Source organism: Diplodia seriata (genome assembly GCF_021436955.1).
Source record: "Diplodia seriata strain FDS-637 chromosome Unknown scaffold_5, whole genome shotgun sequence".
In the NCBI taxonomy this organism is placed as follows: Eukaryota; Fungi; Ascomycota; class Dothideomycetes; order Botryosphaeriales; family Botryosphaeriaceae; genus Diplodia; species Diplodia seriata.
The window spans coordinates 879,232-893,954 of record NW_027117312.1 but is presented as its reverse complement, the minus strand read 5'-3'; the positions used below and the strand labels follow the sequence as shown (position 1 = coordinate 893,954).

At 56.6% G+C, this 14,723-nt stretch overlaps 4 protein-coding genes across 4 annotated transcripts; 2 read left to right on the top strand and 2 right to left on the bottom strand.

The window, feature by feature from the left end:
* Window positions 1–511: 511 nt before the first annotated feature.
* Window positions 512–1,065, bottom strand: SLS55_005266 (uncharacterized protein; the record flags this gene model as incomplete). The annotated part of the gene is made up of 2 exons (XM_066776716.1): window positions 512–1,012; window positions 1,060–1,065. 2 exons carry the CDS (start codon window positions 1,063–1,065, stop codon window positions 512–514), a joined length of 507 nt encoding a protein of 168 aa, XP_066632558.1.
* A 1,473-nt stretch (window positions 1,066–2,538) lies between these two features.
* Window positions 2,539–3,927, top strand: SLS55_005265 (uncharacterized protein; the record flags this gene model as incomplete). The annotated part of the gene is made up of 2 exons (XM_066776715.1): window positions 2,539–2,713; window positions 3,233–3,927. 2 exons carry the CDS (start codon window positions 2,539–2,541, stop codon window positions 3,925–3,927), a joined length of 870 nt encoding a protein of 289 aa, XP_066632557.1.
* A 2,622-nt stretch (window positions 3,928–6,549) lies between these two features.
* On the top strand, window positions 6,550–8,145 carry SLS55_005264 (uncharacterized protein; the record flags this gene model as incomplete). The annotated part of the gene is made up of 3 exons (XM_066776714.1): window positions 6,550–7,305; window positions 7,357–7,847; window positions 7,899–8,145. 3 exons carry the CDS (start codon window positions 6,550–6,552, stop codon window positions 8,143–8,145), a joined length of 1,494 nt encoding a protein of 497 aa, XP_066632556.1.
* A 1,123-nt stretch (window positions 8,146–9,268) lies between these two features.
* On the bottom strand, window positions 9,269–10,708 carry LEU2 (3-isopropylmalate dehydrogenase; the record flags this gene model as incomplete). The annotated part of the gene is made up of 7 exons (XM_066776713.1): window positions 9,269–9,504; window positions 9,568–10,195; window positions 10,261–10,356; window positions 10,416–10,484; window positions 10,533–10,553; window positions 10,608–10,627; window positions 10,678–10,708. 7 exons carry the CDS (start codon window positions 10,706–10,708, stop codon window positions 9,269–9,271), a joined length of 1,101 nt encoding a protein of 366 aa, XP_066632555.1.
* Window positions 10,709–14,723: the final 4,015 nt, after the last annotated feature.

The window sequence follows — 14,723 nt, the reverse complement described above, 5'->3', positions numbered from 1 at the left end:
TCGCCTGAGTATTCGCTGTTGCCGAGCTGCCGCGTGATGCTGCCACTGCGGAGGATTGCGTCGTCGTTGTCGGAGCTGTTGACACCGCTGCCGGCGGCACTGTCAAGCTTTTCCCAGCAGCCGGAGTTGGGCCACGCTCTGCCGCCTCCCGTTCCATTTCCGTTGCTGAGGTTCCCGATGGATGAATTATGACTGGGCAAGGAACGGGACTGCGATTTATGGGGATTATGGTGGCCATGATAGTGGTGAACATCAACAGGATCGCTGACGTGCGGTCTGATACCATCACTGGCTGCGCCACTACTGGTACCGGTGCCGTTTTGGTTCGCGGCGCGCTTACGCCGGCGCGCGGAAGAGGAGACGAATGAGCTAGAGGTGAGGCTGCGGACCGTGGCGGCCCAGCGCTTGAACAGCGGGCGGAGGGTTGCAAGCGACCCAGCCGTAATTCCCGCGCCACACTCGATGCCCGACCAAACGGCTATCATGGCGGCGTTCCCTGAGACGTCAAGCATTAGCGGGTGGGGTTGCTCTCGGGTAGGCAAGCTCGAGTGCGGAGCATACAGAAGAAGTCCGTCGGGCTGACCAAGCCACCAACGTATTTCAGGCGGATGGTGGAGCAGACGCAGCCGGCGGTTCCGACGGAGAGGATGAAGAGGACGGATAGCTTGGAACGCATGTCCATGTTGGCTTGCGCCACAATCTGAATCGGGATGAGTGCATAGACCCAGTCCGCCGCCGCGCCTAAGGAGGCGGAGAGGTATGCGAGAGCATTTTGAACTTCGCGTGGCGCGCATTGATCGTACACGTAACGTATAAGATAGTCCTTTGGGCTCCCGCAGAGGAAAATAAGGAAGAAGAAAAAGAAAATGCTTGTGAGGGTGATGAGGATCATTACGACGTAGACCATGGCTCTCTGCCAGGGCTTGATAACTATTCGTAGGAAAAAGATGCCCAGAGACAACTTGGCCATCATGGCTGTGATTACGTAGAATGTCTCTGAGACGATTATCCACTGGAGGGTGTTAGACGGGATGTGATGATAAGGTGCGATAGACTTACGTGCATCGCAGTCCCCATGACATCGACGCGGGTACCTCCACCATATTGATACGCGATGACGATGATCGAAAGGGCCCATACATTAAAGAAGATCTATAGTTTTGTCAGTCTAGTTCATCCAGAGTGCCAAGCGTTCAATCGTACCAGGGCAACCACCATTAGGGCATCGTCCCATCCGAAGCTTTTGATTATGCAGGTCCGGACATAGCATCGCGCACCAACAGCGAGGTAAGTCAGTACGAGGAAAACGATGCAGATAGCAAGCTGAGCAGGGGCTCTCGATTCGGTCTCTGAGAACGGATGGTACGCCATCTGTCAAAGTTGTTGTAGTCGCCGCTCGAACGGTTGTTCCACAGGACGGCCTCCAGTACTATAGCGCATCAGGCATGAAGGGTGACAGAAAGCGTCAAGGTGTGGTGGTATGGCAAGTAGTTCCAGTGCAGCGGATGAGCGGGCTCATGAGAAGAAAGTGCGTGGGCAGGCCAGAGGGAGAGTGCAAGTGCTGCTTGGTATCTGGGAAGGCAGTGAGGCAGTGGCTGCAGGAAGGCGAGTAAAGTTGACGCTTATTTACAAGACATAGGATCCCGGTCTTGATGCACACATGGGATGGATCAAGAGCAAAGGCAAACCGAGTGCATGGGGAAGACAGCGGATCGAGGAAAGAGGTGGGGAATGAGAGATCAAATTCACAAAAAGCGAGTTGTATGATGCTGACGGGGTGGACATGGGCCCCGGTCTCGATCTGGCTCCCCTTGCTGGGGATTCACGTTGCGGGCGCGTTCCGGGTGCATTATCGCGGCCAGTGTCACCAACGCTGTGGGATGCCAGAAAAGAACAGGGAAGAGAAGTGCTAACAGCTGCAGGGGGCTGGGCCTTGCACCTTCGACGGCAGGCCTGAGGGCGGGAGAGGCGGGGGCCTGCTGCGAGATCTGTGGCTGTCTTCATCTCAAACGCGCCCTGGCAGACGGCCCGTTGGACCCCAGGTGCGAATCCCAAGTCGTCTCACACGGTCGGGTTCCTGAGCGGAGGTTGCAGGAGCACAGCGCTGGTGGATGCCGTGGCCGTCGCACCAGCAGCCGAGCAATATTGGACGAACGCATGCGCGTCGGATCGTGCTGGGGCCGCGTCTTCACGTCAGTCGAGGGCGGCCGGCCGGCTTGAAGATTTGGGTTTGTCGCGGCCTGTCAGCGCTGGGGCTCGTTGTTGCTTTTTCAGGCCCACGAGCGCTGGGGTCGAGTGGCCATACGGAAGCCAGCCCGGCCGAAGATGGAGCCGGGCCTTGATCCGGGCCGTGAGGCTAGCGAGAGCGAGTCGAGCCTGCTTTGAGAAGGGCGTGCAGGCGGACGCGGAGGCCAAGGAAAGAGCGGGTGCCGGGCTTAGCGCCTGCCCCGGCCGACCCTCAACCGCCGCCAAAACAAAACACCGACATGCCATCTCCAAATCGACCCAACCCAACGGTCCCCCGGTCACAAGACACTAATGCCACCCGCTACACGTCGCCGCCACCAGCCTCAGCCTGAGCCCGAACATGCCCTCGATCCGCCCTCCGACCTCGATGATGTAAGCCATGATGATCCCGCAAGCGGCTATATGGAGTCCGTTATGGCCGACATATACGCGGAGGCCGAAGACGAGGAAGACGAGGCCCCACTAGGTCGGTACAATCTTTTGTTCCCCTACGTTGCCCGAGAAGAAAAATGACTCCTCCGTTTTCCCACCTGTCGACTCCACCCACTTCCCTTTTGGCCATCCTCTCTATGTCTTCGGTGCATCTGCTTCCGCCAACCTCGACCGTAACCGCCTCTGCCAATACTCTTTCTCGCACACACCAAGTGTCGTATTGTGAAACTTGCCATAGACCGTGGCCATGAGCCCAGGCCAGAATTTCTTGGACATCCAAATTTGTCAATGGACTACTGGAGAGTGGTACCTCAAGCTACCACAAAAGCAAATGCGCCTTTCCCACCCCTGGGACACTCTTGATGTTGATCTGGGCGGTGGCGTTTTCATCTCGCGGCAGATTGATATCCAGACGGTTGGAACCGCGGTGCATGTGGCGTCAAAGCCCACCCAAGATCTCTTTGCAGCGACCCTTGCCACTGGCGCACTCCACCTTCCCTGTGTTTCACGGTGATGCATCCGGCAGCCTGGGCCTGACTGACACCCTTCCCAGAATCTCCGACTGAGCCGAGGATGCCACCACTACCACCAAACTTGAAGGAGATCTCATCACTCGCATCATGGACTGTCTCAAGCAGCAAGCCGGGCTGTGGCGTGCCCCAGCTGCGGTCCCCCTCGACGTCTCTCTTCTGGCAGTCGGATGGCCCTCAGCCGCACTATCTCAACATTCACTTTTTCAAAGTCGTCGAAATCGTGGCAATGCGCATCTACCTCGATTTTGACCAGGATGAGAGTTATACACCCACGAAGATCGCATTCCTCGCTGGCATGGGCGAGATGGACCTGCAAGAATGGGGTGTCATGTCCTTTGTTGAGCCTCGGGGCTGGGTCAATGTCGACTTCGAAGGCGTCGGAGCTGTTGATGGGTCTGACGATGATGTCTCTGGCTCCGACGACGAACTCGGTGATGACGAGAGTGAAGACGAGACGGGGCGCAGGAGGAAGAAGCTACCCGTCCTTCGAGCCATGCTTGTCCAGGTGAAGATCCTTGAGAACCACCAGAACGGGAAGGACACGCATCTGAGGGGGCTGCAAATATTCGCAAGAGATAAAGCGTTCAGAGAAAGAAGAGCCGACCCGACTGCGTTGCCCGCAGGCACTGGAACGAGAGCCGAGGCTGCGACAAGCAAAAGAAAGAAGCCCAGGAGCATGCCGGAGCCAGATTTTGGCATAGTGGAGTTGAGATAGGGATCGTGCATACTCCGCTCAGGTAGCGCCTGCGAGACATCGTATTATGTTGAAGTAAAGCATGCTTGATCAGGAAGAGACAAGCACGATGATGTTGATAGACAGCATCAAGGTAGGAAAAGACAGAGTCAGGGCTTGGCGTATATGGAATGCATGCTCGTCACTTGTTACCTGGCAGTCGACGTTGTCTTTTTCTCGTGGTCATGCATAGAATGAGATTGCCGTCGGCCACGACTTACAGAGGCGCGGCGGGTTTCTCGCCAAGAAACACAGCCGCCACATCCCTGTCGTTGCCGCCAGAGCCGTCGTCATCCTGCGTGCCCAACCTATCCAAACCGCCTAACAACAACAACATGAACAAATTCACAGAGATCGCCAAAGGCGGCTGGCACCCTGAGAAGAACAGCAAATCCTCCTCTTCCCAGGGCTCAGGAGGCCTCCGGGACAGAGCCGTACGTCTCCTCATCCCGCACCGCCCCGGGTGCTGTTCATGACGTACCGGCTAACCGCGGTCGCGCACCATAGAAAGGATTGGTCGGTAGAGGCAACAATGACCCTTATGCGGCGCAGCGTGACCACCAGTCACGCCCACTCTCTTCTCTGAAAGATCCCGCGAGCTTCGCACCTCCCCCGAAGCATCAGGCCTACTATGGAACGCAAGCAAACTCGCCGAGCAGAGCGGCCGGCGCCATCTCCGCACCCACACCAGCAAGCAGCGGCCTCGGAGCCCCCTTGACACAAGAGCAGATTCAGGCCTCACAACAAAGGCAGATCGCAGCTGCTCAAGCTCAGGAGGAAGAGGAATACAGACCACCGCCAGGTCCTTATCGGGTGGACACGACCGGTCTATCAACGGCGCATCTGCCTAAACCTCCCGTAAGACGGCCTGGACAAGAGACACCGGAGGGGGCTTCGCCCATCAGGACGAAGCCTGCCCCCCCTCCGGCGCCATCTCAAAAGCCGAGGTTGCCGCCGCGACTCCCCCCTCGACAGAACTCACACCCAGATATCCATGCCCCACTTCCACCGCCGACATACCAAGAAAGTGTCGAGAAGCCCCCGGCACAGCCAAGTCAAGGTATACTCAACCAAGGAGCTATTGGCAGATTAGGCAATGCGGGAGTAAACGTTTCGGGGTTCGGAATTGGGCGAACTGCTTCTCCTCCGGTTCCTCCCCGCAATGGCTCGCCCGCGACTCCTCCAGTGCCGGCGCGTACTGCGTCTCCTGCTCAGCAGAACCATCTCGGGGGGCTCCAGTCACGTTTCGCGAAGATGAACACTGGCTCTTCCCAGTCAGCTACCCCTGAGGGAGGAACGACGTTTGCACAGAAGCAGGCTGCGTTCAGCACGGCCAGAAACTTTCACAAAGACCCTTCATCTGTCTCGGTGAGCGACATGCGCACCGCAGCTTCCACTGCCAACAATTTCCGCGAGAGACATGGAGAGCAGGTAGCGTCAGGATGGCAAAAGGCCAATGGGGTGAACCAAAAATACGGCGTGTTGGACAGAGTTAACGGCGTGGCATCCGGCAGCGGAGGCACATCACCAGCAAACCCGCCGCCAGGCCCCGTGGGGAAGAAGCCTCCGCCTCCGCCTCCTCCGAAAAAGAAGGGTTCGGCGGAAAGCGGTGCATCTTCACCGCCGCCTGTTCCATTGGCCAGCAAGCCCAGGTCATCTTGAGCATGACGTGCATGCTCATATTGCTAGGTATTCTCAACGAGAATCTTGATCTGCACAACGGCGGGGTTTGATGGCGGTTGACGGTGTTTTGGAGGCGTGGCGTTGAGGAGGAATTATCATGTGCGTGTCGGAAGGGTCTGATGAGGGGTTCGAAGGGTCTGATGAGGGGTTCGAAGGGTCTGAAGGGTCAGGCAAAGAGAATTCCGGACGATAGGGAAAGTTCGGCCGTAGATTATTGTTGAGGAGCATGACGGCAGTCTCGGCCTGCGGCGCTACTCGTTCTCGTGAGTTGGGGTGGCGGGCAGCAACAGAATGGACCTATCAGGGAGCGTGAAACTGCCGAGGCTCCCTACGAGGCACCGTGAACCATGCCCTCGGCGGTGGGCAGGCCACTCGCTTGTGTGAGGATGTGCGCGCGAGGGGCGCATGGCGGCGGGGCGCGTCTGGTCGCGCACGCGAGCTCAATGGCGACGGTCAACGCTGGCGCTGCGCTGCGAACACTGCGAGGCGGGTGGAACGGCGACGGGAGGCGAGGGAGCAAAGCTAGGATGGCTCAGCGGGTGCGCTGCTCTTGTAATGGAAAAAACGTCGCGTCTTGGCCTCCTCACATGAGCGCGCGCAACGCGCCGCCTGCCCGATCAGGCTCCGGTCCCCGGTCTGAATTGTTGGGGCTCGGCAACGTCATGCCCTGCTCACTGTTATTTTTCCCATGCGCGCGCCCGAAGGAGTACTTTTTGTATCCCACCCGCCCGCCAATTGCTGAAGCATTTGGCTACTCCGGTCCAAGCAGTCCGTCAGCTTTCGCTGCTTCCATCGCAATTTCACACGCCCGCCACCCTACATGAAGGTCTGTTGAGATCAGACAAAGTGCCCAGGGCTCCAGTCTCTCTCCTCGTTGCTCCAACTTGTCCCGGTCCAAACCTCGCGCTGCACACGAACACCATGTCGGGTCCTACCTTTCACCTCGAGCTGCCCTCGCGGGACTTGTTCAAATTCCCTCCGGACTGGGCCCCGCCTGCGCTTGCGCCGCCACAGGCTACCGGCACTCTCAGAGCTCCGTTTGGCATCAGCGCCGAGACATACAATGCGCTCCTGTCCCCCAAGGTCCCCGCGACCATTGCGACTGTCTACGCCGTCACTGTGGTCCTGCTCAACCGCTACAACAAGAGCCGTGGCAACAAGCCTTGGGCCATTAGCAAGACCCGCATCTTCTTCGCTTTCGTCATCCTCCACAATGTCTTTCTGGCCGTGTATTCCGGCATCACAAACGTTGCCATGGCAAGGGCTCTGTACCGCCTGACTCCTGGTCTGGGTGCTGGTCTGGTCGAGAATGTGGACGCATACTGCAAGATCCATGGCCCTCGCGGTCTCGGCAACGCTGCTACCTTCAACAACACCAACGACGCCTGGGAGGTGAAGAACACCCAGATTCTGCTGGGCGCGAATGGCGAGCCTGACCCTACCGACGTGGGCAGGATGTGGAACGAGGGCCTTGCCTTCTGGGGCTGGTGGTTCTATTTGTCCAAGTTCTACGAGGTGCTTGACACTGCCATCATTCTGGCCAAGGGCAAGCGCAGCTCCACTCTGCAGACCTACCACCATGCTGGCGCCATGCTCTGCATGTGGGCTGGTATCCGCTTCATGTCGGCTCCCATCTGGATGTTCGTCTTCATTAATTCGGGTATCCACGCGCTCATGGTAAGTCCCTCTCCACGCCACTGGACCTTCGAATTCGGATAATGATGTTAGTATCACGCCCAGTACACATACTACACCGTTTCTGCCCTCGGTGTTCGCGTCCCTCAGCCGGTCAAACGTGCTTTGACGACCATGCAAATTGCCCAATTCGTCATCGGTGCAAACTTCGCGGCTATCCACCTGTTTATCTCGTACACCGTTCCGGTCTCGACACCATACACTCTCGTCCACCATGTGACTTCTGCCGCCGCTGAGGCTGCTTCTGCAGTGTCATCCTCTGCCACCTCCGTCGCCGCCGCTGCCAGCGCTACCGGCATTGGTGCCGTGATTAAGAAGATGCTCCTCCGAGCGGCTGGTGAGGAGGGTTTGGCGGAGAACGTTCGCGACGATTCTGGCAACATTTTCGGTCCAGAAGCTGTCAAAGCTGCTGAGGCCCGTGAGGAGATCAAGTGGAGGGACGAGTATGTCCGGGTCCCCTGCATTGACACAACTGGGCAGTCTTTCGCAATCTGGCTCAATGTCATTTACCTGTTGCCTTTGACGTAAGTTGCGCTGCTATTTCAACGGGGATAAAATCACTAACTTGCACATAGTGCGCTTTTCGTCCGCTTTTTCGTCCGTTCTTATACCAAGCGCACTAGCCAGACCTCTAAGGCCAATGCCTCTTCCAAGGCCGCCAAAGACGCCGCCCACGGTGTCGAGCGCGAGATGCACTCTACGAACGGATCGGCAAACGGGAAGCCTAAGCAGAATGGCTCAGCCAAACAGGAAAACGGTGGCCTCAGCACCACCGACCCCAACAAGACCGAAAAGAGCTACGCCGATATGATGAAGCATTAAGCGACATGTTCACCGAGTCCGACCTTTCAAGGCGCAAGCTTGTCTTGAAGCGTTCTCGTATGCTAAGAGCAACTTGACCGGGACATAGCTGCGAGAGCTTTAGAAGGGCATCCCGGCACCTACCTCAAAATCCACCCTTCCCATCACCATCCACTTCCAGCGTCCTAAGCGTTCCTCCTCGTGCAGTTGAATAGCGCTCGTCGTGTTGATACCACTGGTCGCTTTTGCGTTTTACCCCTCCGCACTTTCCTGAGTTTGTTGGAAATTGTTTATCTCCATTGGTAGGAAAAGAGAGCAAAGGAGTTCATTTCAGGATGTGTTTCGAGCGAGAACCTTTCTTCTAATGGAGCGTCAAGAGTTGGCCCTTGTTCGGAAGTTCTGCCCCAAGGAAAATTGCAAAATGATGGCGTGAGGGGAAAGATCAATCGGGCGGCAGATGGAGTAAAAGGAAAACAACAACGGAGTGAGAATTACAAGATTACAAAGCAAACGGAAGAGGGACAAGATAGAAGCGTGGCTAATAGACGAGTTGAATGAATTTCATTGATAGTTCAACATCGGACCACTGCCCACTCTTGCGAAGTATTTGTTGGCTAATTCAAAATTGAGATGTCCCCTCGCTCATCATGATCCACCGGCACGTTCACCAATACTTCCACCAACTCGATTCAAAATTACGTAGCAGTGGAATCCCATATCCGGACGTGTTAGTATGTGATCCAGACTCGCATCTACGTCCAGATGTTTGCGTCAACTGTCCCTCAGGGATAATAAGGATTGATGGTTAAATTTCCGTACAAGCTGTTGCGGTGCAGGTGGACGTGCCGGTAGATTACGACGAGTGAGGAGATAGAGAGACGAACAGACTGTCTGCGATATCGGCCGTCCACATATTTGTCACCTGAGACAAGAGGCCAGGCGTATCTATTTGCGCATTGATTGGAGACCATATGATTTCTTTCCACATTCACTACATTTCTTTCAAGCTATCCCCTTTGGTATGTGCTCATGATATTGTTCACTTTCCCCAACGCTATTTAAATTGTAACTGCAAAGATATGAGCGGTCTTGAATCATGCACCTGTCGTATTTGTTTCTTTATTTTACCTTTTTCTTTTTTTTCTTACTTCTTCAGAAGCTTGGTCAGCTCAGCGACAACGGCATCACCCATGTCCTTGGTGCTGGCGGTGCCCTTGATGTCGGCGGTGCGAATGCCATTGTCAAGGACGTTCTTGACAGCGACGTCGACAGCGGTGGCGAGCTCGGGCTGGCAGAGGGAGTACTTAAGCATCATGCTGACCGACAAGATGGTGGCGATGGGGTTGACGATGCCCTTGCCGGAGATGTCGGGGGCAGAGCCTTTTTCGTGACATGTTAGTAATGAAATCGAGTAGATTACTCATGTTAACTCTTTCTGCGTACCGTGGATGGGCTCGTAGATGCCGTTGACAGGAGTCTTGCCATCGGGGATGGCACCAACGCTGGCGCTGGGCAGGAGTCCCAAACTACCGGGAATGACACTGGCCTCGTCGCTGATGATGTCGCCGAACAGGTTGCTGGTGACGATGACGCCGTTCAGGGCCCGGGGGTTCTTGACCATGAGCATGGCGGCCGAGTCGATAAGGTGGTGGCCGAAGGTGAGCTGCGGGAACTCCTTCTCCATGATCTCTGTGAAGACTTTGCGCCACAGGCGGCTGGTGGCTAGCACGTTGGCCTTGTCCAAGCTCCAGACCGGCGCCGGGGGGTTCTCCTGCAGGGCGAGGGTGGCGGCCAGGCGCGTAACGCGCTCGATCTCCTCACGGGAGTAGGGCTCCGTGTCAAGCGCGTATCCGCTACCATCGTCCTCCTTGCGGTCGCCGAAGTAGATACCACCGGTCAGCTCGCGGATGATGTTAAAGTTGGTGCCGCGGCACACTTCGGCCTTGAGCGGCGAGTACTCGACGAGCGACTCGGAGGCGAAGAAGCAAGGGCGTAGGTTTCCGAAGGTGCCCATCTCCTTGCGGAGCTTGAGGATGCCCTGCTCGGGGCGAACCTTGCCGGTACCCCATTTCTAAACAAAGGGAAGAGTGTATCAGCTCATGATGCTCGCAGATATGTATGGTGGGTGTGACTAACGGGACCGCCAATGGCACCGAGGAGGACAGCGTCGGCGTTCTTTGCAGCGGTCAAGGCCTCGTCGGTTAGGGGCTCGCCGGTGGCATCGATCGAAGCCTGGTATATATATGAGCCAGGAGAATGCTACTGGTCGAGATGTGGTGGAGAGTGCGTACGCCGCCGAGAAGGTGGTGCTGGAAGTTGAATTTCACATCGGGCTTCTCCTTCTGGATAGCCTCGAGGACCTGCGGCTGTTAGCAAAAGCTCTGATTGTGGCTGGAAGCGAGTCTGACCTTAATGCCCTCGGCGGTAACCTGTCACTGGCGTGTGAGCTCTGATGATGGTGACGGCGGCAGCAATGTGCTTACTTCAGGACCGCAGTGGTCGCCTGAACGCCAATTAGCATAGTTATTCGGGAAGCTCGGGGCGGACACCAACCTGCAAAGACTACGATGTTGAACGACGGCATGGCGGGTGGTTGGCGGGTGGTGGGTGGTGTTGGCAGAGTCACGAAATATTCAGTCGCGGGGTGGAGAGACGACAGTCAAGCTCCGGTCTCGGCGGAAGGCCACGCGCGGGGCAGCCCAGCAGCGATGACCCTTCATCGCCGTCCCATTATTCATCTGCATCGGCTAAACCCGGCTCGCGGCCTTCAATGGCTCTATATCCCCCTCGGTGAAGCTTTCGCTCGATGGTTTCGAACACTTCTCTCCTCCTCCGCCTCCTCCGCAACATCTGGAGCGCAAGGCTGCAGGCTGCCCACGCTGATGTCAGAAGACAGGGGTGCACTGACGTCCGCCGCACCAGCCCCAGCCCGAGTCGAGCACCGCCGCATCTCGGTCGTTTAGCGGCCACCTGCCTGCACACCAAGGCCGTTCAGCCCGTCTTCATGAAGGCATGTGGCCGACTGCTGCCTGAGAACGGCATCGCTGTCGCCCGCGGGACCGGTTCGCTCGGCGCATCGACCGGGATGAGCGTCACCGCTGCGTGCCACAGCATGCGAGCTTCGCACAGCTCGCCTACCCGTCTACCACAACAGCGCTGCAGTGGACCAGATTGCTGCTAAGTTAGGGGTGTAAGCTGCAACACCCGTGCTGCGGCTATGGCGCAACTATTTTACGACCATCCCCCGGCAAAGAAGACAGATTCGACGTAGTCCGGTCAATGCTGACGATCGTCTGGCCAGCCGTGGGGGCCGCAAATGGTCACTTCTTGCGGCCCGCTCCCACAGATGGCGTCGGCGGCTGGCCTCTGATGCTAACATTCGAGCGCCCCATCGCGTTGCGCACGGCAGTTTTACCGGTCGGCACGGCCCTCGCGCGCACCCGTCAAGCACGATAGCCATGTTGTTTGTCATCAGCTGCGGGGACGCCGCCTCGCTGAACACCTCTCGCTGCATCGAGCTGTCTTTCCAGCATGCCCTGCTTTGGGCCCAAGGCGCCTGCACGCCGCTCGCTGGTCACACCGAACTTCGCTCAGGCAGACAGCCTGCGATTGTGCCTTTTTGGCAAGAGGTGTGGCGGAGTGTGCGAACACCGATGGATGCTGCGGCAGTGCAGCCGATATTGTGGCACTTCTCAGCCTCAGTGGGTTGGGGGCTGCCTGGCCGCTCCCTCGCCGCGCCTGACCCGCCAGGCACACAATAAGCGCCATGATCTGCTCATTTAAACCGATCCTGCCTGTGCGTTCCTGCTGGTCTTTGCTTTCGTTGTCCGTGTGCGAGTGTGTTGGTTGAAGTTTTGGCCCCATCGCGCCCTCATAGGGCACAACCTCCCAAGCGCCCGTCTTGGGCCTATTCTCTATTTCTTCACCGCCGAGCCAAGGCCGGATCACGGCCTGACTTTACGTCCCCAGCCCAGTCTCGCCAGCCTTGAAAGTGGACTCTATCCAACACTCGGAGGACCGAGCGATGAACCTACCCCGGACACCAACTTCTCCGGCCGGAGGAAGGCCGAACACATCTACCACCATGGATATCTCGCATCGGAATCCCACAATGTCCCCCTCGGATAGGCGCGCCACCGACTTTTCCACCGCGTCCAGCACAATGTCTTTTGGATCCATTCCTTCTGGAACTTGGGACGTCAGCTTCCACGGCAGCTGCCCCAGATGCCATCATTGGCACAACAAGATGACGCTTAGGCTTTCTCGCTTTCCCGGCGTGTACAATGGCGTCAGATGCGAGAACTGTTCCTACAAGTGGTTTGGCCTTGGCGGAAACTCCACTCACACCTCTCTCGTCTCTCAACAGACCAGGACGTTGACCTTTGCCAGCGATCTTTCTGGCTACGCCAGTACTGCCCCTCCCGAGGATGCTACAGTAGGTGCATCTGCCTTGGTTACAAGGCTACATTCCATGGGCGCTCTCGGTAGCCCCTTCATCACGAATTGCTCGGTTCCTCAGATGCCGGAAGGCGACCAGGAGCAACAGCCCCGAACAGAAGCCAGGCCACCGTCACGGCTTCGCGCCTACATATCTCCCTCTTCAGGATGCGACGCCAGCTCTTTGTCCAAAAACTCATCCCGAAGTAGCCGGGCCAGGAGGGAGGAGCCCCAGCAGTCTGATCGGCCCAATTCCGCCTTACGTCCAAGGCAAGCCCACCAAAGTACCGATAAAGGTGGCTCCAAAGTTAGGGGCCTCACAACGAGGATCAAGGGGAAACTAAAGGCAGTGCTGTTCCGTCTTCGCCAAGTGAAGGCCATAAGACGTGCGCGCCGCCGGACCAGCTGCCAGTCAATCGACACCAGCCGCGCTACTACAACAGAGAACAGCCGACCACTGCCCGTCAACACAAAGCAATCGCGACCTACCGCTCATCAGGCCTTGCCGGACCAACATGACCAAGTGTCCACACCATCTCCCCAAAACCCCGCCGAGGTTGCGCCTCGTCCATTATCGCGTCGCCGAAGCGCACCCGAGCCAGGATCGCAGACTCGCAGCCTTGAATCTGACCTTCATGGCGAAGAAGCTTACCAAAAACCCTTCTCACTTGAGAAAAGACCCAGAGACCCCGAACGTGATGAGCGCATTCAAGAAATCAGGCGAGCAAAAACCATATCGGCACAACAGAATAGATGCGGGTGCCCTGTGGACTGCTTCTGCAAGAGGCCGACAAGCTCCGTGATTCCAGAAAATCCACTCGCGGATAGGGCTTCTCTCGCGGGCCTTGATCTTGCACAATCTGCTGGCTCACGCATCTCTCGACACTCGACGGATTTCGCGGGGATAGGCAGCCACTTCCTGAGTCATCACCCCAATATCAGCGAGGCTGGCCTCTCGATGAGTAGCGCTGGTTCGCTCCGTGGAAGGAGTCAGACGCGTCGGGGTCGGGACCTTTCCTGGCGGCGTAGCAACGCGACGTGGAGCAGCCAAACAACAACTGCTTATGCAGACAGTGATGCAGGATCCTCTACCGCCACTAGAAGCTCTTTCCCGCGCTCTGACCTGCTGCACATTGCTACCCCTTGGCGAACCCGTATCCCTTCACCCTTGGCGTCGCCAACAAACCTCAATGGATTCCTCGACAGTGAGAACGATCGCACGGCACGGCAGTCGGAATCGGTCTCGTCCGTCGACGAGGACTATCCCTTGTCTGAACGCACTCCTGATGGGATCCCTTCTGTCTCTCCCATCCAGGAAGCTGCTAGCGGAGGCAGCGCACGGGTTTCAACGATCTCGATGGACAGTGATTACGACTATGAAGATGAAGGTCTTAGAGTATCTGCAGATGCTCCGCGTATGGATGGAGCAGGACAGTCAAACCACTCGAGCCGCCAGTCGATCAATAGCCAGCTCCATGGACCGCTAAACTCCCACCCCGTCATGTAAACGATTCCCACGATTATCTGCTTCTGTCATACTTTGGGGTTCGGAATTTGAATTACGAGACCATGCTTCACTTTCTTTTTCACTTTCTGTCTTTCAATAGACCGCGATCTGCAGGTCAGGGGTTCTCGGGATTCACACTGGCTTGTAATTCAGAGCATACGCAGAGATACCCTCTTTTCAGTTTTTGCACCAATTTTTTGGGACTTTGGGATCTTGTTTCGACAAAACCCGTAGTAAGGTGATAGAAGGCAATTTTCTTCGCCATCTGGCACGTTTCTCATCAAAACATTTGCTGGAATACAAGATTGTGATTATACCATTTTCTAATCCGGCTCACGAGTGTATCCCTTTAGGAGTCTGCTGAAAGGGGGAAGGGTAGGGTTGACCGGGGCGCTCGTTCTGCTAGTGATTGCAGCTCTGAACTGGATGCTCTTGTTCACGTCCTCACACAGATAGTGTATATTATATTGATGAGTAGTTGAATCCAAGATCTGGACGCATTTGTGCGTTTTCAAAAGTCACATCTTCGTCGGGATCCAGGATTCAACTACCTACGTAAGAAGATTGGTACCGTCGTCGATGGGGTCAGGCTCAGAAACGCTATTAAATAGATAATAACGGAAAGATACTAGATGAGAAACCCATAGCCTCGCAA